General features: G+C 46.0%; 1 protein-coding gene across 9 annotated transcripts in view; it reads right to left on the reverse strand.

Moving 5' to 3' along the window:
* LOC143782273 (synaptonemal complex protein 2-like) overlaps window positions 1–22867 on the reverse strand; it is a 286543-nt gene that overhangs the window by 68722 nt on the left and 194954 nt on the right. For all 9 annotated transcript variants that reach the window (XM_077269574.1, XM_077269573.1, XM_077269571.1 and 6 more), the window contains one exon: window positions 6251–6345. In XM_077269574.1, coding sequence (XP_077125689.1) covers window positions 6251–6345 — 95 coding nt within the window. The remainder of the gene's footprint in view (window positions 1–6250; window positions 6346–22867) is intronic.

Raw genomic sequence — 22867 nt, forward strand, 5'->3', positions numbered from 1 at the left:
GCCAGAATGGAAGGAAGAGCAAAGGACATAGGCGATATGTGATTAGACTCGCACCAGCTGAAATAGGCTCCCCAAATCCGATAATAGACCCCAGACGACAACTGCTTTCTAGCCTGGATCATGGTCCGAATCACCTGATCTGAAAAACCCGGATGCTTTCAGAACAGCGGTTTCAACCTCCACGCCGTTTGCAGTTAAATCGAGCGACCGACAATTCTGCTGGCAGATCGGTCCTTGGGACAAAAGATCAGATCTCTCTGGAAGCCTCCAGGGGACGTCCGCGAGAAGATTGCCGATCTCTGAAAGCCAAGACCTTATGGGCTGTTATGGACCTGGTGGTTAGGTGCACCTGGAATGACCTGATGGTTAAACTAGAAGACAGGACGAGCTCTGGGAAGTGGGAACTCTGCTGACCGCAAATCCTAATCCTATAACACACACACTAGAAATAGCTGTGGAGCGTACCTAACTCTCCCTAGACGCCTCTTCACAGCCTAAGAGCTAACTACCCCTAAAGATAGGAAAATAAGCCTTACCTTGCCTCAGAGAAAATTCCCCAAAGGTAAAGGCAGCCCCCCACATATATTAACTGTGAGTTAAGAGGAAAGTCACAAACACAGGGATGAAACAGGTTTCAGCAAAGGAGGCCAGACTTACTAGATAGACTGAGGATAGGAAAGGGATCTATGCGGTCAGCACAAAAAACTACAAAAAGCCACGCAGAGTGTGCAAAAAGACCCCCGCACCGACTCACGGTGCGGAGGTGCCACTCTGCAACCCAGAGCTTCCAGCTAGCAAGGCAATATCATGTTAGCAAGCTGGACTAGAACTTAGCAAGTAGTAAGAAATATATTCAGTACACAATGAACAACAAATGAACTAGCAGGGACTTAGCTTCTGCTGGAGTAGACAGGTCATCAGAAAGATCCGAGAGAGATCTGAACCAGTGCTAATACATTGACAGCTGGCATGGAGTAACGATCTGAGTGGAGTTAAATAGAGAAGCCAACCCAGCCGCAAACGAGGGCAGCTGAGGAAGCAACCTCAGAACCAGCAGTTCCACTCACAGCCACCAGAGGGAGTCCATGGACAGAACTCGCCGAAGTATCATTCATGACCACAGGAGGGAGTTCAAGAACGGAATTCACAACAATGGGCCAATCCAGTGCAATCAGAATGACCTTGATCTTTTTCAACAGCCTTGGAAGAAGAGGGAGTGGAGGAAACAGATACGGAAAAACAAACTGTGACCAGGATATTGCCAGAGCATCGACGCCCACCGCAAGAGGATCACGGGACCTGGAAACAAACAGTGGAACCTTCCTGTTCAGCCGGAGGCAAATCTGATGGAAGACGTCTTGATGCAGAGACCACGCTCCCGCCGTGAGACTCTCGGCGGCTCAATTGTCCACGCCGGGGATATGTACTGCAGATATCGACGGAATCTTCACCTCTGTACAGAGCAGACTCTTGGATACCTCGGCCGTCCCCAAGGGACTCAGAGTTCCTCCCTTGTGATTGATATATGCCACCTCTGTGGCACTGTCTGTCTGAACTCAGATCGGCAGACACCTGAGACGGAGCGACAGAAGAATAGCCCTTATCTCGAGGATGTTGATCAGCAGAACTCTGCCGACTAACGACCCTGGACAGTCAGGTGGCTAAAGACCGCACCCCAACTGAGAAGTCTGGCATCCATTATCACAACCTGCCAGTGAATGGAAAGGAAGGACCGACCCTGGAAGATGAGAAGGGATGACAGCCACCAATTGAGAGATCGTTTGACTTGGGAGGAGAGCCGAATCGGACGATCCAGAGAGAGAACAGTCTTGTTCCACTGAGATAGGATGGCCTGCTAAAGCGGTCTTGAACGGAATTGCGCAAAATAAATCGCTTCTGACCCTGCCACCATCCTTCCCAGGACCGCCATGGCTGAGCATAAAGAAGGAAGCTGAGGGCCCTGCAGAGAACGAACCCCCTGCTGGAGGATTGCTCTCTTCTACGTGGGAAGAAAAGTCCTTGTCTGGCGGGTGTTGAACAGCATGCCTAGAAAAATTAGGCGCTGAGTTAGGACAAGGCAAGACTTTGCCCTGTTGATTAGCCATCCGATTCGAGAAAGAGTATCTAGAACGATGGACAGACTTTCCAGGGCCTAATAAAAGGATGGAGCCTTGATGAGAATGTCTTCGAGGTACGGTATGAGCACTAAACCTATGATCCACAAAATGGCCATTAATGTCGCCATGATTTTTGTGAAAACCCTGGGAGCGGTTACAAGCCCGAACAGCAGGGCGACAAATTGAAAATGGTCCTTCCGCACCAAAACGCAGGAATCCCTGATGCCCTGGGAAGATAGCGACATGGAGGTAAGCGTCCTGGATGTCTATGGAGCACAGGAACTCCTGAAACTCCATGGAAGCAATTACTGAACAAAGGGACTCCATCCTGAAATGTCACAAACGGACCCTTTCGTTCAGTAACTTTAGATCCAGGATGGATCGAACTGCATCATCTTTCTTCGGCACAACAAATAGGTTAGAATAAAACCCTGCAAAACGTTTCTGGTCTGGGATGGAAACGATGACACCTGAACTGAGAAGAGAGGCGATGGATGCAAAGAACCCTGGAACCAGAGAAGCAACTCTTGGAGGACGAGATTCGAACAATCGATCTCGGGGCCATGAAACAAAATATATTTTGTATCCAGAGGATACAACCTCCCTGACTCATGCGTCCTCTACCGAGGTAAGCCAAACATCTCTGAAAAAACAGAGACGGCTGCCCAGCCTGGGAGATTCCCAGGAATCTGGAGATGAGTCATGCAGAGGAAGATCTGCCAAGTCTAGGTCTGGTGGATCTACCCTGCACATTATAGAAACGCCAGGAGGCTGTGGGTTTAAAAGAGGCCCTTTTCCTATCCTGGTGAACCTGTGGCCTCTCCTGGCGGGGAAAACTTCCTTTGCAGAGAAACGGCAAAAGGGCCGAAAGGACCGAAGCTTACGCTTCAGAGGAGGCCAGCGAGGTCCCTCGTCCCTCCTTTGGCTCCAACTTGGAGCCAAATAGATGTGAACCCTGGCAAGGCAAGCTGGAAAGGGATTTTCTTTAAGATAAGTCCGCCTGTCACGCCTTAAGCCAAATAGTTAGTTGGATGGCAGATGCCTGAGCAGCACATGAAGCGGTGTCCAGGAAGGTGGATACCATGTACTTCCCTGCATGAGAAATCTGATCTGCGAGGTCTGCCAATTCCTACAGTCGGACTCCAGAAAGAATGCCCTGACGGAGTTGTTTAGCCCATGCGGCTATGGACTTTGACACCCAGGTGGTGACAAAAGCAGGGCACAATGTAGAAGCGTCTGCTTCAAAGGCAGACTTAGCAGAAGACTCTATGATCCTGTCATTGGAGTTCCTTGCGGGATGCTCCATTCATAAGCGGGAGGACCGTTTTGGTGGATAGTCTGAAAACTGGAGGGTCCACAATTGGAGAAGTGGTCCAGTTCACCATGAGCTCAGGTGTGTAGGGATAGGATGCCGAGGCGCTTCCCTCTTTGGAAGCATCTGGTCGGGTTTTCACATTCCCTAGAAAGTACCTCCTCAAATTCTCTGTGTGTGGCAAAGACCTTAGGAGCTAGTCTTGACCATCTAAACGAAACCACCTGTTATGCAGGTTCCGTACCGGTATCCATGATGTTAAAGGTCTGATTTACCGCCACAATGAGGCTCTGGACCATGTCTCTCACATTAGAGGCCTGATCAGAATCCAGGTTTGAGTCATCCTCTGATAGTGCGTCTGAAACCGACTCGCCTGACTCGGGAGAGAAGGACTGGGAAGAAGCAGTCCGCCAGGAAAGATCAGAGGGAGAGACAGAGCAGGAGGAGGTCCTAGAACGACACTTCAGCCTGGATCTCTTATGGTCCATGTTCGTAGGCACCGCCGGTAAGTTCTGTGATCCGCTAGTAACGGTGGAGGCAGGAAGGGGCAACCTGTCAAGAGCGGACACCAGGGTCTGCGACACCTTGGTTAAGTCCACCACAGACTGTGCTAAAGAGGTAGCCCTCATTGGGATAGGGGCACCACTCTCTCCTGGGACAGTAGGGGGCTCCTGCGTAGCAGGCATGGGGGGACTGCTGCAGTCCTGACAAAGGGGAAAGGACTGGCCTGAAGGGAGTTTGCATTTACATGAAGAGCAGACAAAGTGTCTGACGAGCAGAAGAAGAAGAGGAAACAGGAGGGCGAGAGCACTCTCCTTTAGGATTAGGCATGCTAAGGAGCAGACCCACTATCTAATGCCAGAAGGTTAGGGGACAGAAAGATATATGCCGAGGAGAGTGTCAGTCTGCAGAGCAGAGCTACTCACAGTAAGATGCAGGACCTGTCTGGTTCCAGGCTGTAGAGGGAGCACCATGACAGCTGCAGACGTAAATGCAGCACTTCCTGCAGAGAAAAGCCACCTTCCAGGTTCTGATGTCGGCAAATGGTGACCACAGGGAGGAAAAGGAGGGCCTCCAGTGTGAAAAGCGTGCGGAGATTCCACACCACTGGAGGAAAGGGGAACGTATGCAGAAGAACTTCCACAATGAAGGACGGGGAAAGGGGGCGGAGCCAACAGCAGGCGCTGTTAGAAGGGGGAGCAACTGCGGGAGCTCCGAGAAGGGGTGGGGCCAACCGTGGGAGCCGCGAAAAGGGGCGGAGCCAATCACGAGCATCCTGAGAAGGGGAGACGCCAACCGCAGGAGCTCCGAGAAGGGGAGGATATATTAAGATGATTTGACACAAAACTCAAAAAAATTATAATCAACTAGCGGCCAGGAGTGCAGTTGTCCACCTCCCTCAGTAATAATGTCCAAATCTAAGGGACAACTCAGGGAACTCCAGAACAAATATAGCACAAGAGAACGGAGTAATAAAATCCAAAAAATCATGTTCATAAAATAGTATAAATTTTATTTTGACCAATATTAACAATTTATATTTATAATACACAACAGGCACATAGCCAAAAAGAACAGGGTGTAGAGGAAACCTATGGTATGCTTAGTGGAATACGAGGAAAACAAAAAACATTTACATCCCGGGCTCTGCCAGTAAAGTAATGCAGTCAAAGTAAGGACTTATGGAGACATTCCCAACGTCCTAGGTGCCCCAATAATGAGTCCATGGTAATATAAATACAAAGTGCCCAAATGCAAATAAACATGGACCCTAACAGAAATAAGGCAGCTTACCCATACATGTGGATGGTTCCCTCAGGTTCCACAAGCGGCCCCCTGACGCACGTTTCGCGGTCTGCTTTTTCAAAAGGGGTATGTCTATTGGTCGCTCTTGTAAGTTTAAATAGGGGATAGACCGGAAATACACCTGGAGCATCGGCGCATGCGCATCCGGGATCCAACTCACATCTCCCTAGCGGCCGTCATCACTGCGCGCACATAGGGCGGAAATCCGCCCATTGACGTCAAATTATATGCGCGCGCAGCTATATCAGATAGCCCCACAGGAGAACGGAAGTAAAGACCCGGGATGCGCACGCGCACTGCCAGTGGCCATCTTGCCGAAGACCATACAGGTCGCCATTTTGCTGAGGATATTTTAGGGGACATAAGCTAACACCGCAGTGACAGCACTTAAGACATATTAATAAAATAGTCTAATGATTAAAAATTGGTACACAGCCATTAATTTCTGAAGATAGATATTTTTAAAATAGATATTCAAGGATGCTAATAAATTCTCTGGCACAACAAAAAAGAAGGCCAGCATGTACAGGGTGACCGAAAAGTAGGTATACAGCTGAATCTATTAAACTTATCACAACAGATTAGATGGGTGAAAATACACACTGGCGTGCAACAAAAGGAGTTCATTTGCTTCTTACTACATAGTTTAGCACACTTACAAGGCTAAACAGCATTAAAAAAAAATGTAAAGTGCTCAAAGTGTCTCATCAGCGTTGCAACATTCTTCATACTAGTCCTGTGTTACAGGGAGGCACAAATTCCTATCTACATCAGCATCTAAAAACGCTTCCAATTTTCATTTGTCCATTGTGTGGTCAGTCTGTGAGGAAAGTTGCGCTAACAAGAGAAAGTGGCCGACCTCTTTGTTGTGAGCCAGTGTGTATGTGTACCCATAAAATCTCATAGAATCCCATTGATTCAACTGTATCTCTACTTTTTGACCATCCTGTACACACACACACAACGAATCCCAACTCGTGGAACTAAAAAAGTTCTCCCTTGTTAAACCACATACTTGCTCTCTTGCATCTCAGTCAATAATGTTGATACTCGCTCATAGGTTGTTTTCAGTCCATCCTGTGCCCGAACTTCCATTTTTTTATAACTATCCTAAAAGCATAAAATAAGAAAAAGCAGTAAAAATTATCATATGTACTTTTGAGAAGGAAGCGGGATAAATTAAAAAAATGCAATTTTGGAGTTTTGATTCATCCCCCCCCTTTAACCCCTTCATGATCGGAGCTTTTTTCGGGTTTTGCGTTTTCATTTTTCGATCCCCTTCTTTCCAGAGCCATAACTTTTCTACTTTAAAGAAGTTGTCCACTACAATAATTTTTTTTTTTTCATAAATCTTGCTATTATGTGCCACTGAAAACATCCACTGTGTTTATTTTAGCAATATTACCTTTTATCATGCTGTAGCAGCACATCTTCAGTGCTGGATCCAGCTCTCATGGGGTTAATCGACAACTTCCTTTCTCCTGAGTTATTGTGCTCTAATACTACAAGATCCATGATGCTTTGCACTGGCCACTAAGCACGAACCTACCACACCCACTCCAAAACACACCCCAACCCCTCCCTCCTCTCCCCCCTCTAGCTTCAAAAAGATTTGTGATGTCATTTCTGTCCAACCTCCTCTTTTACATTTGCCCAACCGACACTCCATAACACACACAAATGGATAGATGGATGGATGGATGGATGGATGGATGGATGGATAGATAGATATTTAGATTTTTCGTTTATTGCTCCCCTTCTTTCCAGAGCCATAATTTTTCCGTCAATATGGCCATGTGAGGGCTTATCTTTTGCGGGACAAGTTCTACTTTTGAACGACACCATTGGTTTTACCATGTCGTGTAACAGAAAATGTGAAAAAAATTCAAAGTGCGATGAAATTGCAAAAAAAGTGCAACTCCCACACTTTTTGCTTGGCTTTTTTGCTAGGTTCACTAAATGCTAAGGCTGTGTGCACACGTTGTGGATTTGATTGCAGATCCGCAGGGTTTTTTGCTGCACAGAACTGCATCAAATCCGCAGTGTAGTGCACAACCAATGTAAGTCTATGGGAGCCGCAGACTAGTTGTGCACATGCAGCGGAAAAAGTCGCACCGAAACGCATCTTTTTTTCCGGCAGCATGTCACTTCTTTTGTGCCGAACTGCAGCGTTTCTGCACCCTTAGGCCGGGATCACACACAGTGAGATACGGCCGAGTCTCGCAGGTTAAACCCAAGCTCTGGCACCGGCACTCCAGAGCAGAGTGTGCAGCCGCATAGCAATACATAGAGCTGCACGCTCCGCTCCGGAGTGCCGGTGCCAGAGCTTGTTTTTAACCTGCGAGAATCGGCCGTATATCGTTGTAGTGTGACTCCGGCTTTAGACTTTCATTGAGTCAGGCACATCCGCAGCAAAACCGCAGATGTAAAAAAGATCTGCTGTTTTGCTGCGGATGTGGGTCCAAGAAACGCTGCAGTTCGAGAGGAGGGAAGTGTGTGGGCGGTAACTGTGTGCGTGTCTGTTTGTGCTGGTTGGCGGGATCTGCGGTCTGTTCGGGTGTGTACGGGACTGTTCGGGTGTGTGCAGGGCTGTGCGGGGGGTCTTTTGGAGGGGGTGTGCAGGCATCATCCGATGGGACTACAAGTACGCAGCATCCAATCTGCAGCTAATTCGGATGTAAGGCTACTTTCACACTTCCATCGGTACGAGGCCGTCGCAAACCGTCGGCCCGACGTACCGACAGATGTTATGCTAAATTTAGCACAACGTGGGCAGCGGATGCAGTTTTACAACACATCCGCTGCCCATAGTGATGAGCGGGGAGGACGGAGCGGAGTTCCGGCCACGCATGCGCGGTCAGAAATGGCAGACACGTCGCACAAAAAAAGTTACATTGAACTTTTATTGTGCGCCGCGTCCGCCAAAACACGACGGATCCGTCGCACGACGGATGCGACGTGTGGCCATCCGTCGCTAATACAAGTCTATGGGCAAAAAACGCATCCTGCAAGCACACGACGGATTGCGACGGAGCCCAGAAGATGGAAGTGTGAAAGCAGCCTAATCCGGACAGTGGACACGCACCCTACACTATCCATACATCTATCAATAGATATACAGTATCTATCCAGATATATCTATAGATAGATATATGAATAGATAGATGTATGCATCTATAGATCTATCTATATGTAGATCTGTCTATCCATTTCATCTATCATCTATCTGTGTGTAATTGAGTGGGGGTTGGACAAATGTAAAAGAGGAGGTTGGACAATAGTGACATCACAAATCTTATTTTTTTTGGTCAATAATATATCTTTATTTAGCTTTCAAAAACGCATACAAAACCGCACAAAAACTGCACAAAAAAAAAATAAAAAATGCATCAAAACCATGCAAAAAATGCACCAAAAACTGCATCAAAAAGCATAAAAAACCTGAACCAAACCACGCAAAAAAACGCACCGAAAACCACACAAAGGACTGTATCAAAACTGCACAAAAAAACGGCATCAACACCGCGCAAAAACCGTGAAAAAAATGCATCAAAAAGGCAGCTGCGTTTTCTGCAAGGAGATGCAGATTTTGTGCAGAAAATTCTGCACCCAAATCTGCAATGTGTGCACACAGCATAAAACTGACCTACCATTATGATTCTCTAGGTCATTACGAGTTCATAGACACCAAACATGTCTAGGTTATTTTTTATCTAAGTGGTGAAAAAAAAATTCCAAACTTTCCTAAAAAGAAATAACATAATTGCGCCATTTTCCAATACCCGTAGCGTCTATATTTTCTGAGATATCGGGTCGGGTGAGGGCTAATTTTTTGCGCGCCGAGCTGACATTTTTAATGATACCACTTTTGTGCGGATACGTTCTTTTGATCGCCCGTTATTGTTTTTTAATGCAATGTCGCGGCGACCAAAAAAACATAATTTTGGCTTTTGATTTTTTTTTCTCGCTACGCCGTTTAGCGATCATGTAAATTTTTTTTTAAGTATTGAAAACAGCTGACATGTTCTGGCTTTGAAGTGGGCTCACCGCCGAAGCCCACCTCAACGCGGGGGATGCTGCCAGCTGACGTACTATTCCCCCCCCCGGCTACAAATACCAGTCCGCAGCCGCCCCAGAAATGGCACATCTGTAAGATGCGCCAATTCTGGCACTTAGCCCCTCTCTTCCCACTCCCGTGTAGTGGTGGGATATGGGGTAATAAGGGGTTAATGTCACCTTGCTATTGTAAGGTGACATTAAGCCGGGTTAATAACGGAGAGGCGTCAATAAGACGCCTAACCGTTATTAATCCAATAGTAATAAAGGGTTAATAAAACACACACACATTAGGAAAAAGTATTTTAATATTCTTCATTCAACCATACTTACCATACTTCAGCGCCTGCAAAAAAACATAAAATAATAAACAGTATACTACCTGTCTGCCGTAGTCCAATTAATAACGAGTGTCCCACGATGATCTCCCCTATAGAACAGTGACATCGGGTGATGTCACTGCTCTATAGGACCTTCAGTGACACACTGACAGGAGACAATGGCTCCTGCAGTGCATCACTGAGGTTACTATAGTTCAAAGTCTCACTTTATGGCAATTGCTGCGTGGGAAAATTTCTCACACAGCAATGCCAAAAGTGAGACTAGGGACTATTTTCTCACAGGGGCGTAGGAATACATTGTGAGGAATACATTGTGGAATGATACCTTCCATCATTGCATTCCTGGAGCCCCTGGAGAGCGGTCGCATCAGCTGATGCTGCTGCTCTCCATGGGAGATCGTCGAGGGACACTCGTTTTAATTGGATATCTGCCTGATCAGGGAGTATAGTGTTTGTTTATTAGTTTCATATTTTTTACAAATGACACTGGCTTCGGGGAACAAAGTGACAAGTGATGGTGAGTATGTACTCTATGTTATATGTACTGTATGTCTATATGTATGTTGTATGTATGTACTGTATGTATGTACTGTATGTGGCATGTTGCATGTCATTGCATGTCGCATGTCATCGCATGTCGTCACATGTTGCATGTCATCGCATGTTGCATGTCGTCACATGTTGCATGTCATCACATGTCGCATGTCATCGCATGCTGCATGTCATCGCATGTCGTATGTTGCCGCATGTCGTTGCATGGTGCATGTCGCATGGTGCATGTCACATGTTGCATGTTGTCGCATGGTGCATGTTGTCGCATGTTGTCACATGTCATCGCATGTTGCATGTCATTGCATGGTGCATGTCACATGTTGCATGTCGCCGCATGGTGCATGTCATCACATGTTACCACATGTTGCATGTCACATCCTGCATGTCATCGCATGTTGTCACATGTCATCGCATGTTGCATGTCGTATGTTGCATGTTGCCGCGTGTCGTCGCATGGTGCATGCCACATGTTGCATGTCATCGCATATTGTAACATGTCGTCACATATTGCATGTCATTGCATGTCGCATGTCATCGCATGCTGCATGCCGCATGTTGTCACATGTTGCATGATGTCACAAGTTACATGTCACATGGTGTATGTACTGTATATGTGTTTTTTGGTTTTTTTTTACATTCAACACATTAGCCGGATGATGGGACTACTACTGTCCCATCATTGGCTAATGTGTCACTCACTGTCACTGTAGCAGGCAGAGCCCGATGGGACTTGTAGTCCTATCAGACGATGCCTGCACACAGAGACACACCAATGACCCCCTCCGCAGCAGACCCCAACTGTTATGACCCCAATGGCGAGGGTCTCAGAGGAACGTGGAAGTCTGCAGAATACAAAAATCCAGCTCATAGGGCAGTGGTAACTGGGTTGACCATATATCTACTCCTAACGCCAACACTAGAAGTAGCCGGGGATCATTCCTACGTTGATTCTAGATGACACGCGCCAGCCGGAGAATCTAGCTACCCCTAGTAGAGGAAAACAAAGACCTTTCTTGCCTCCAGAGAAGGGGACCCCAAAGCTGGATAGAAGCCCCCCACAAATAATGACGGTGAGGTAAGAGGAAATGACAAACACAGAAATGAACCAGGTTTAGCACAGAGAGGCCCGCTTACTGATAGCAGAATAAAGAAAGGTAACTTATATGGTCAACAAAAACCCTATCAAAATCCACACTGGAAATTCAAGAACCCCCGAACCGTCTAACGGTCCGGGGGGAGAACACCAGCCCCCTAGAGCTTCCAGCAAAGGTCAGGATATAGATTTGGAACAAGCTGGACAAAAATACAAAACCAAAACAAATAGCAAAAAGCAAAAGGCAGACTTAGCTGATATAACTGGAACCAGGATCAGTAGACAAGAGCACAGCAGACTAGCTCTGATAACTACGTAGCCAGGCATTGAACTGAAGGTCCAGGGAGCTAATATAGCAACACCCCTAACTAACGACCCAGGTGCGGATAAAAGGAATGACAGAAAAACCAGAGTCAAAAAACTAGTAACCACTAGAGGGAGCAAAAAGCAAATTCACAACAGTACCCCCCCCTTAGTGAGGGGTCACCGAACCCTCACCACGACCACCAGGGCGATCAGGATGAGCGGCATGAAAGGCACGAACTAAATCGGCCGCATGAACATCAGAGGCGACCACCCAGGAATTATCCTCCTGACGATAGCCCTTCCACTTGACCAGGTACTGAAGCCTCCGCCTGGAGAGGCGAGAATCCAAGATCTTCTCCACCACGTACTCCAACTCGCCCTCAACCAACACCGGAGCAGGAGGCTCAGCAGAAGGAACTACAGGCACAATGTACCGCCGCAACAAGGACCTATGAAATACATTGTGAATAGCAAACGACACAGGAAGATCCAGACGAAAAGATACAGGATTAAGGATTTCCAATATCTTGTAAGGCCCAATAAAACGAGGTTTAAATTTGGGAGAGGAGACCTTCATAGGAACAAAGCGGGAAGAAAGCCATACCAAATCCCCAACGCGTAGTCGGGGACCCACACCGCGGCGGCGGTTGGCAAAGCGCTGAGCCTTCTCCTGTGACAACTTCAAGTTGTCCACCACATGATTCCAGATCTGCTGCAACCTATCCACCACAGAATCCACCCCAGGACAGTCAGAAGGCTCCACATGACCCGAAGAAAAGCGAGGATGGAAACCAGAGTTGCAGAAAAAAGGCGAAACCAAGGTGGCGGAACTAGCCCGATTATTAAGGGCAAACTCAGCCAACGGCAAGAATGTCACCCAATCGTCCTGATCAGCAGAGACAAAACACCTCAAATAAGCCTCCAAAGTCTGATTGGTTCGCTCCGTCTGTCCATTATCGTTCATTAATTGTAGAAAAATACCAAAACTTTATTGTTTAAAATATAGTGTATGGGGGTACAGGATATGCATATGTAAAGTTGGTCACATCATAAAATGCAATACAAAAAATGGCCACGCCAAGATACGGTACCATCTATAAGAATTAACAAAAGTCAAATACAAATAAATCAAGTATAAGACACCACCCCTATAAAAGCATCCCCTTATGAGGTCAGCCAATGCTGTAATTAAGTATACTGGTATAACCACAATATTTTAAACGCTAGATGCTGGATGTTAGATTATACAGGTACATAGGTGAGCAGTCAAAATACCTAGGTATGCAGACTATTTAATGTATGAGCAACGGAATAAAGTAATGTCTACAGCTCACCCTTAGTAACCCTAATAGTTCAGCATAGTACTTTGCTATAACGATAAGTCGGAATATTTACCAGTAAGCAGGGGGGTAGGAGAGATGGACCAGTCCTGACCTGCGGTCATGTGACGCCGACGCCTTCCAGCGTCTCGGTTGTCATGGGGAGGTGCGCGTCATCAGAAGGTGCGGCGCATCACTTCCGGTCTTCTCGCTGTGATTATCGCAGCTGCAGTGGACATATAAAAGAGGCTCTAGTATGGTTACACACAGGCCCCCCGAAGAAGGAAGGTCCGAAACGCGCGTCGGGGCGGACGCGCTGGGTACTGGTCCATCTCTCCTACCCCCCTGCTTACTGGTAAATATTCCGACTTATCGTTATAGCAAAGTACTATGCTGAACTATTAGGGTTACTAAGGGTGAGCTGTAGACATTACTTTATTCCGTTGCTCATACATTAAATAGTCTGCATACCTAGGTATTTTGACTGCTCACCTATGTACCTGTATAATCTAACATCCAGCATCTAGCGTTTAAAATATTGTGGTTATACCAGTATACTTAATTACAGCATTGGCTGACCTCATAAGGGGATGCTTTTATAGGGGTGGTGTCTTATACTTGATTTATTTGTATTTGACTTTTGTTAATTCTTATAGATGGTACCGTATCTTGGCGTGGCCATTTTTTGTATTGCATTTTATGATGTGACCAACTTTACATATGCATATCCTGTACCCCCATACACTATATTTTAAACAATAAAGTTTTGGTATTTTTCTACAATTAATGAACGACCTTGGTATCATCTTTGTGTGGTATGTATCTAGTTTTGATGATGGGTTGGAATAGTCCAGACACTTTTTCCACATTATCGTGTTATTAACTCTATAAAATGTGTGGTTGTTGCTTTAAAACGTATGGTTCCGTCTGTCCATTAGTCTGAGGATGGAAAGCAGACGAAAACGACAAATCAATGCCCATCCTACTACAAAAGGATCGCCAGAACCTGGAAACGAACTGGGATCCTCTGTCTGACACAATATTCTCAGGGATGCCGTGCAAACGAACCACGTTCTGGAAAAACACAGGAACCAGATCGGAAGAGGAAGGCAGCTTAGGCAAAGGAACCAAATGGACCATCTTGGAGAAGCGATCACATATCACCCAGATAACGGACATGCCCTGAGATAGCGGAAGATCAGAAATGAAATCCATGGAGATATGTGTCCAAGGTCTCTTCGGGACAGGCAAGGGCAAGAGCAAACCGCTGGCACGAGAACAGCAAGGCTTAGCTCGAGCACAAGTCCCACAGGACTGCACAAATGACCGCACATCCCTTGACAAGGAAGGCCACCAAAAGGACCTGGCCACCAGATCTCTGGTGCCAAAAATTCCCGGGTGACCTGCCAACACCGAGGAATGAACCTCGGAAATGACTCTGCTGGTCCACTTATCCGGGACAAACAGTCTGTCAGGTGGACAAGACTCAGGCCTATCAGCCTGAAATCTCTGCAACACACGTCGCAGATCCGGAGAAATAGCTGACAAGATAACTCCATCTTTAAGAATACCAACAGGATCAGCGACTCCAGGAGCATCAGGCACAAAGCTCCTAGAAAGAGCATCGGCCTTCACATTCTTTGAACCTGGTAAATACGAGACAACAAAATCAAAGCGGGAGAAAAACAATGACCAGCGGGCCTGTCTCGGATTAAGGCGTTTAGCAGACTCGAGATACATCAGATTTTTGTGATCAGTCAAGACCACCACACGATGCTTAGCACCCTCGAGCCAATGACGCCACTCCTCAAATGCCCATTTCATGGCCAACAACTCCCGATTGCCCACATCATAATTTCGCTCGGCAGGCGAAAACTTCCTAGAGAAAAAGGCACAAGGTTTCATAACAGAGCAACCAGGGCCTCTCTGCGACAAAACGGCCCCTGCCCCAATCTCCGAAGCATCCACCTCAACCTGAAAGGGAAGTGAGACGTCAGGCTGGCACAAAACAGGCGCCGAAGTAAACCGGCGTTTCAACTCCTGGAAAGCCTCCACGGCAGCAGGAGCCCAGTTAGCTACATCGGAGCCCTTCTTGGTCATATCCGTCAAAGGTTTCACAATGCTAGAAAAATTAGCGATAAAACGACGGTAGAAGTTAGCGAAGCCCAAGAACTTCTGAAGACTCTTAACTGACGAGGGCTGAGTCCAATCAAGAATAGCTCGGACCTTGACTGGGTCCATCTCCACAGCAGAAGGGGAAAAAATGAACCCCAAAAAGGGAACCTTCTGTACACCAAAGAGACACTTTGAGCCCTTGACAAACAAAGAATTTTCACGCAAAATTTTAAAGACCAACCTGACCTGCTCCACATGCGAATCCCAATTATCAGAAAAAACCAAAATATCATCCAGATAAACAATCAAAAATTTATCCAGATACTTCCGGAAAATGTCATGCATAAAGGACTGAAAAACTGAAGGCGCATTGGAGAGCCCAAAAGGCATCACCAAGTACTCAAAATGACCTTCGGGCGTATCGAATGCGGTTTTCCATTCATCACCTTGCTTAATGCGCACAAGGTTGTACGCACCACGAAGGTCTATCTTGGTGAACCACTTGGCACCCTTAATCCGGGCAAACAAGTCAGACAACAGCGGTAAAGGGTACTGAAATTTGACAGTGATCTTATTTAAAAGCCGATAATCAATACAAGGTCTCAAAGATCCGTCCTTTTTTGCCACAAAAAAGAATCCCGCACCAAGAGGGGAAGAAGACGGACGAATATGTCCTTTCTCCAGAGACTCCTTGATATATGAACGCATAGCGGTATGTTCAGGTACCGACAGATTAAACAGTCTTCCCTTAGGAAATTTACTGCCTGGGATCAAATCTATAGCACAGTCACAGTCCCTATGAGGAGGCAGTGCACTGGACTCAGACTCACTGAAGACATCCTGATAATCAGACAAATACTCCGGAACTTCCGAAGGCGTAGAAGAAGCAATAGACACAGGCAGGGAATCCCCATGAATACCACGACAGCCCCAACTTGAGACTGACATAGCCTTCCAGTCCAGGACTGGATTATGGGTCTGTAACCATGGCAGCCCTAAAACAACCAAATCATGCATTTTATGTAAAACCAGGAAACGTATCACCTCGCGGTGTTCAGGAGTCATGCACATGGTAACCTGTGTCCAATACTGCGGTTTATTTGCTGCCAATGGTGTAGCATCAATACCCCTAAGAGGTATAGGATTTTCTAATGGTTCAAGAGTAAAACCACAGCGCTTAGCAAATGAGAGATCCATGAGACTCAGGGCAGCACCTGAATCTACAAACGCCATGACAGGATAAGATGACAGTGAGCAAATCAAAGTTACAGACAGAATGAATTTAGGTTGCAAATTACCAACGGTGACAGGACTAACAACCTTAGCTATACGTTTAGAGCATGCTGAGATAACATGTGTAGAATCACCACAGTAGTAGCACAAGCCATTCCGGCGTCTATGAATTTTCCGCTCATTTCTAGTCAGGATTCTATCACATTGCATTAAATCAGGTGTCTGTTCAGACAACACCATGAGGGAATTTGCGGTTTTTCTATCACATTGCACCGAATTAGGTGTCTGTTCAGACAACACCATGAGGGAATTTGCGGTTTTGCGCTCCCGCAACCGCCGGTCAATTTGAATAGCCAGTGCCATAGTATCATTCAGACCTGTGGGAATGGGAAAACCCACCATAACATTCTTAATGGCTTCAGAAAGGCCATTTCTAAAATTAGCGGCCAGTGCACACTTGTTCCAATGTGTCAGCACGGACCATTTCCGAAATTTTTGGCAATACACTTCAGCCTCGTCCTGCCCCTGAGACATAGCCAGCAAGGCCTTTTCTGCCTGAATCTCAAGATTGGGTTCCTCATAAAGTAAACCGAGCGCCAGAAAAAACGCATCAAGATCAGCCAATGCCGGATCTCCTGGCGCCAGCGAAAAAGCCCAATCCTGAGGGTCGCCCCGTAAGAACGAAATAACAATTTTTACTTGCTGAGCAGAATCTCCAGATGAACAGGGTCTCAGGGACAAAAACAATTTACAATTATTCACGAAATTCCTAAACTTAAACCTGTCTCCGGAAAACAGTTCAGGAATCGGTATTTTAGGTTCTGACCTAGGATTTCTGATAACATAGTCTTGTATGCCCTGCATACGAGTAGCCAGCTGGTCCACACTTGTAATCAAGGTCTGGACATTCATGTCTGCAGCAAGCATAGCCACTCTGAGGTAAAGGGGAAGAAGAAAAAAAAAAAAACTCAGAATCTTCTTTCTTATAATCCCTCTTCTGCAATGCATTAAACATTTAATATTGGCCTGGCAAACTGTTATGACCCCAATGGCGAGGGTCTCAGAGGAACGTGGAAGTCTGCAGAATACAAAAATCCAGCTCATAGGGCAGTGGTAACTGGGTTGACCATATATCTACTCCTAACGCCAACACTAGAAGTAGCCGGGGATCATTCCTACGTTGATTCTAGATGACACGCGCCAGCCGGAGAATCTAGCTACCCCTAGTAGAGGAAAACAAAGACCTTTCTTGCCTCCAGAGAAGGGGACCCCAAAGCTGGATAGAAGCCCCCCACAAATAATGACGGTGAGGTAAGAGGAAATGACAAACACAGAAATGAACCAGGTTTAGCACAGAGAGGCCCGCTTACTGATAGCAGAATAAAGAAAGGTAACTTATATGGTCAACAAAAACCCTATCAAAATCCACACTGGAAATTCAAGAACCCCCGAACCGTCTAACGGTCCGGGGGGAGAACACCAGCCCCCTAGAGCTTCCAGCAAAGGTCAGGATATAGATTTGGAACAAGCTGGACAAAAATACAAAACCAAAACAAATAGCAAAAAGCAAAAGGCAGACTTAGCTGATATAACTGGAACCAGGATCAGTAGACAAGAGCACAGCAGACTAGCTCTGATAACTACGTAGCCAGGCATTGAACTGAAGGTCCAGGGAGCTAATATAGCAACACCCCTAACTAATGACCCAGGTGCGGATAAAAGGAATGACAGAAAAACCAGAGTCAAAAAACTAGTAACCACTAGAGGGAGCAAAAAGCAAATTCACAACACCCAGCACTGCCCGCAGACCCCCGGCGCCGGCACGCAGACCCCCCGCGCCCGCACATCACATCGTGATCGGATGTACACATCCCTGCCTAGCCCCGCCCGCCCCCAGCACAGCCCTGCAGCCCCACCCACAGCCCAGTCACTCTTGATGAGTGAGGGTATGTGCCCACGTTGCGGATTCTGCTGCGGATTTTTCCGCTGCGGATTTGTAAAATCCACAGTGCAAAACCACTTCGGTTTTCACTGCGGATTTTATCGCGGTTTCTTCTGCGGATTCCTCTGCGGGTTTTCAACTGCACTTTCCTATTGGTGTTGGTTGAAAACCGCTGCGGAATCCGCACAAAGAATTGACATGCTGCGGAAAATAATCCGCTGCATTTCCGCGCGGATTTTTCCGCAGCATGTGCACAGCGGGTTTTTTTCCCCATAGGTTTACATGGTACTGAAAACTTTGGGAAAACTGCTGCGGATCCGCAGCGTCAAATCCGCTGCGGATCCGCAGCAAAATCCGCAGCGTGTGCACATACCCTGACTGCTGACTGTGGAGGCTGGTCACGCCTGCTGCTGATGTCACGTCAGTTTCCAGAGTCTGGAAATTGACGTGACGTCGGCGGAAATAAGCGGCAGCTGCAGCCTGAGGGTCACGTGACCCGGACTCAGCCGCCAGCATAGCGCCGTTCACAGGCGAAAACGGCAACGGAATGTATTTACACAATTCATTAGGGGCCCCTGGGGGATACATTGGGGGGTTAATTGAAAGTAGTGGACAACCCCTTTAAGGCTGGTTTCACACTTGCGTTTTGATCTGCAGCGTTTTAGCGCTAAAAAACGCATGCGTTTTAGCGCTAAAAAACGCATGCGTTTTTTCCCCTATACTTAACATTAAAAACGCATGCGTTTTTTAGCATGCGTTTTGACGCGTTTTCGGCAACGCATGCGTTTTTTGACGCGTGCGTTTAGTAGCAGAAATGCAACCTGTAGTAATTTCTAGCAGCGTTTTTTTGCCGCAAAAAAACGCATGCGTTTATTCGCGGCAAAAAAATGCATTGCTGTCTATGTAAACGCATGCGTTTTTAAGCACATTCGTTTGCTTGCGTTAAAAACGCATGCGTTTTTATAGAAAAACACAAGAAAAAACAAGAAAACCCTAACCCTAAACACAAGAAAAAAACAAGAAAACCTTAACCCTAGGGTTACTAGGGATCCTAACCCTAACCCTAAGGTTAGGATCCCTAGTAACCCTAGGGATCCTAACCCTAACCCTAGGGATCCTAACCCTAACCCTTAGGGTTAGGATCCTAACCCTTAGGCCGGGGTCACACTAGACCGTAATACGGACGAGTGCTATGCGATAAAAAATCGCATAGCACTCGGCCCAATGTTAATCTATGGTTCAGCTCCCATCATCCGATATTTTCTCCACCGTATTTCAGATCCGAGGGAACTCGCAGCATGCTGCGATTGTCAGCGTATCTCGGCCGAGACTCGCCAATGCAAGTCTATGGGTGCGAGAAAAAATCGGATTACACACGGACCATGCGTGTGCATTGCGAGAAATACGCAGCGGTGTTCTATAGAAAAGCCGGTAATTCAATTGCCGGCTTTGCATTTCTCCTTCACAAACCCGACAGGATATGAGACATGGTTTACATATAGTAAACCATCTCATATCCCCATTTTTTTTGCATATTCCACACTACTAATGTTAGTAGTGTGTATGTGCAAAATTTCAGCGCTGTAGCTGCTGAAATAAAGGGTTAAATGGTGGAAAAAATTGGCGTGGGCTCCCGCGCAATTTTCTCCGCCAGAATGGTAAAGCCAGTGACTGAGGGCAGATATTAATAGCCAGGAGAGGGTCCAGGGTTATTGGCCCCCCCGTGGCTAAAAACATCTGCCCCCAGCCACCCCAGAAAAGGCACATCTGGAAGATGCGCCTATTCTGGCACTTGGCCACTCTCTTCCCACTCCCTGTAGCGGTGGGCTATGGGGTAATGAAGGGTTAATGCCACCTTGCTATTGGAAGGTGACATTAAGCCAGATTAATAATGGAGAGGCGTCAATTATGACACCTATCCATTATTAATCCAATTGTTGGAAAGGGTTAAAAAACACACACACACATGATTTAAAAGTAGTTTAATGAAATAAACACAGCGGTTGTTGTAATAATTTATTGTTCTCTCAATCCATCAGGACCACCCTCGCTTGGAAAAATAATAAACGCACAAGATACATACCTTCTGGTGAACCGTCTCGTCCCACGATGTAATCCATCTGAAGGGGTTAACTAATATTACAGGCAGGAGCCCTGCAAATGCAGCTGTGCTCCGTGCCTGTAATCCCCGGCGAATGAATGAAATGTAGGTCATTGACCTACATTTCCTTCAGTCGCGGTGATGCGCCCCCTGGTGGATGTCCTCATATGACCTGGAGCGTGGGAAAAAGTTCCCAGGCTGCAGTTCATGAGAACATCCACCAGAGGGCGCATCACCGCGACTGAAGGAAATGTAGGTCAATGACCTACATTTCATTCATTCGCCGGGGATTACAGGCACGGAGCACAGCTGCATTTGCAGGGCTCCTGCCTGTAATATTAGTTAACCCCTTCAGATGGATTACATCGTGGGACGAGACGGTTCACCAGAAGGTATGTATCTTGTGCGTTTATTATTTTTCCAAGCGAGGGTGGTCCTGATGGATTGAGAGAACAATAAATTATTACAACAACCGCTGTGTTTATTTCATTAAACTACTTTTAAATCATGTGTGTGTGTGTTTTTTAACCCTTTCCAACAATTGGATTAATAATGGATAGGTGTCATAATTGACGCCTCTCCATTATTAATCTGGCTTAATGTCACCTTCCAATAGCAAGGTGGCATTAACCCTTCATTACCCCATAGCCCACCGCTACAGGGAGTGGGAAGAGAGTGGCCAAGTGCCAGAATAGGCGCATCTTCCAGATGTGCCTTTTCTGGGGTGGCTGGGGGCAGATGTTTTTAGCCACGGGGGGGCCAATAACCCTGGACCCTCTCCTGGCTATTAATATCTGCCCTCAGTCACTGGCTTTACCATTCTGGCGGAGAAAATTGCGCGGGAGCCCACGCCAATTTTTTCCGCCATTTAACCCTTTATTTCAGCAGCTACAGCGCTGAAATTTTGCATACACACACTACTAACATTAGTAGTGTGGAATATGCAAAAAAAATGGGGATATGAGATGGTTTACTGCATGTAAACCATGTCTCATATCCTGTCGGGTTTGTGCAGGAGAAATGCAAAGCCGGCAATTGAATTACCGGCTGTTCACAGATATCGCGCTGAATGAAATATAAATACAGAATATATATATATGTGTCTCAATGACATATATATATATATATATATACTGTATATATGTTTTCCCGAACATTTGAGCACATAAATCCATTAGATGTCGGTTTTGCAAGCTTGCGAGAAAATCTCGGCATACGGATGCCATACGGATGTCACACGGATGTCACACGGATCATTTGATGCGAGGAAATCGCATCCTCGCACTGCACACGGATCACTGTTTTTGAAACATTTGTGCGATTCTCGGCCGTGAAAAACGGACCGTTTTTTTATACGTTAAGTGTGTCCCCGGCCTTAGGGTTAGGATCCATAGGGTTAGGGTTAGGATCCCTAGGGTTAGGGTTAGGATCCCTAACCCTAGCTATTTCTGTTTAGTGGGTTTTCTAGTTGATTTTGATGATTGGCAGCTGTCACACACTTCTCAGCATGCGTTTAAAAAACGCAAACGCAGGAAAAAACGCATGTAAACGCGGCAAAACACCGCGGTTTTATTCTGCATGCAAAAACGCATGCGTCTAAAAACGCGGCATTTTGCCGCGTTTACATGCGTTTTTTCACCACATGCGTTTTTTTTAAAAACGCTGCAGATCAAAACGCAAGTGTGAAACCAGCCTAAGTTAATATGGCCATGTGAGGGCTTATTTTTTTGCGGGATGAGTTGTACTTTTGAACGATATCATTGGTTTTACCATGTCGTGTACTCGAAAATGGGAAAAAAATTCCAAGTGCGGTGAAATTGAAAAAAAAGTGCAATCCCACACTTGTTTTATGTTTGGCTTTTTTGCTAGGTTCACTAAATGCTAAAACTGACCTGCCAGTATGATTCTCCAGGTCATTACAAGTTCACAGACACCAAACATGTCTAGGTTCTTTTTTTATCTAAGTGGTGAAAAAAAATTCCAAAGTTTCCTAAAAAAAATAAATAAATATTGCGCCATTTTCCGATACCCGTAGCATCTCCATTTTTCATGATCTGGGATCAGGTGAGTGCTTATTTTTTTTTTTTTTTTAAATTCGTTTATTAATTGCAGGATAAATCATACACACATTTGCTCGTATTCATTATTATCCATTAGTTACATAAAATTACCATACATAGCCATATCAAAAGTATTGCAAAGGTAAGAAACAGTGCATGTTAATCATTTATGTCTTATTTTGAACTTTAACTAGTTTAACTTCTAATAAAACCTCTAAAACTAACATAATGCCGCCTGGAGGAGATTTCTAAATAGGTTCCGCCCTGTGAGTAAATAATGCCCGCATAATCGTACACCCATTTCTTATGCATATACTGAGTTATTTTAACTTAAACTGTATGGCAGGAGTTCCATCTTCCCCATATCTTCTCAAATTTGGCCGGACAACCTCTATTTTGATACAATGTCCGCTCATACGGAATAATTGAATTCACCAAGTCAACCCATGCTCTGTGAGTGCTTATTTTTGGCGTGCCGAGCTGAAGTTTTTAATGATACAATTTTTGTGCAGAT

This window comes from Ranitomeya variabilis, chromosome 6, assembly GCF_051348905.1.
Source record: "Ranitomeya variabilis isolate aRanVar5 chromosome 6, aRanVar5.hap1, whole genome shotgun sequence".
In the NCBI taxonomy this organism is placed as follows: domain Eukaryota; kingdom Metazoa; phylum Chordata; class Amphibia; order Anura; family Dendrobatidae; genus Ranitomeya; species Ranitomeya variabilis.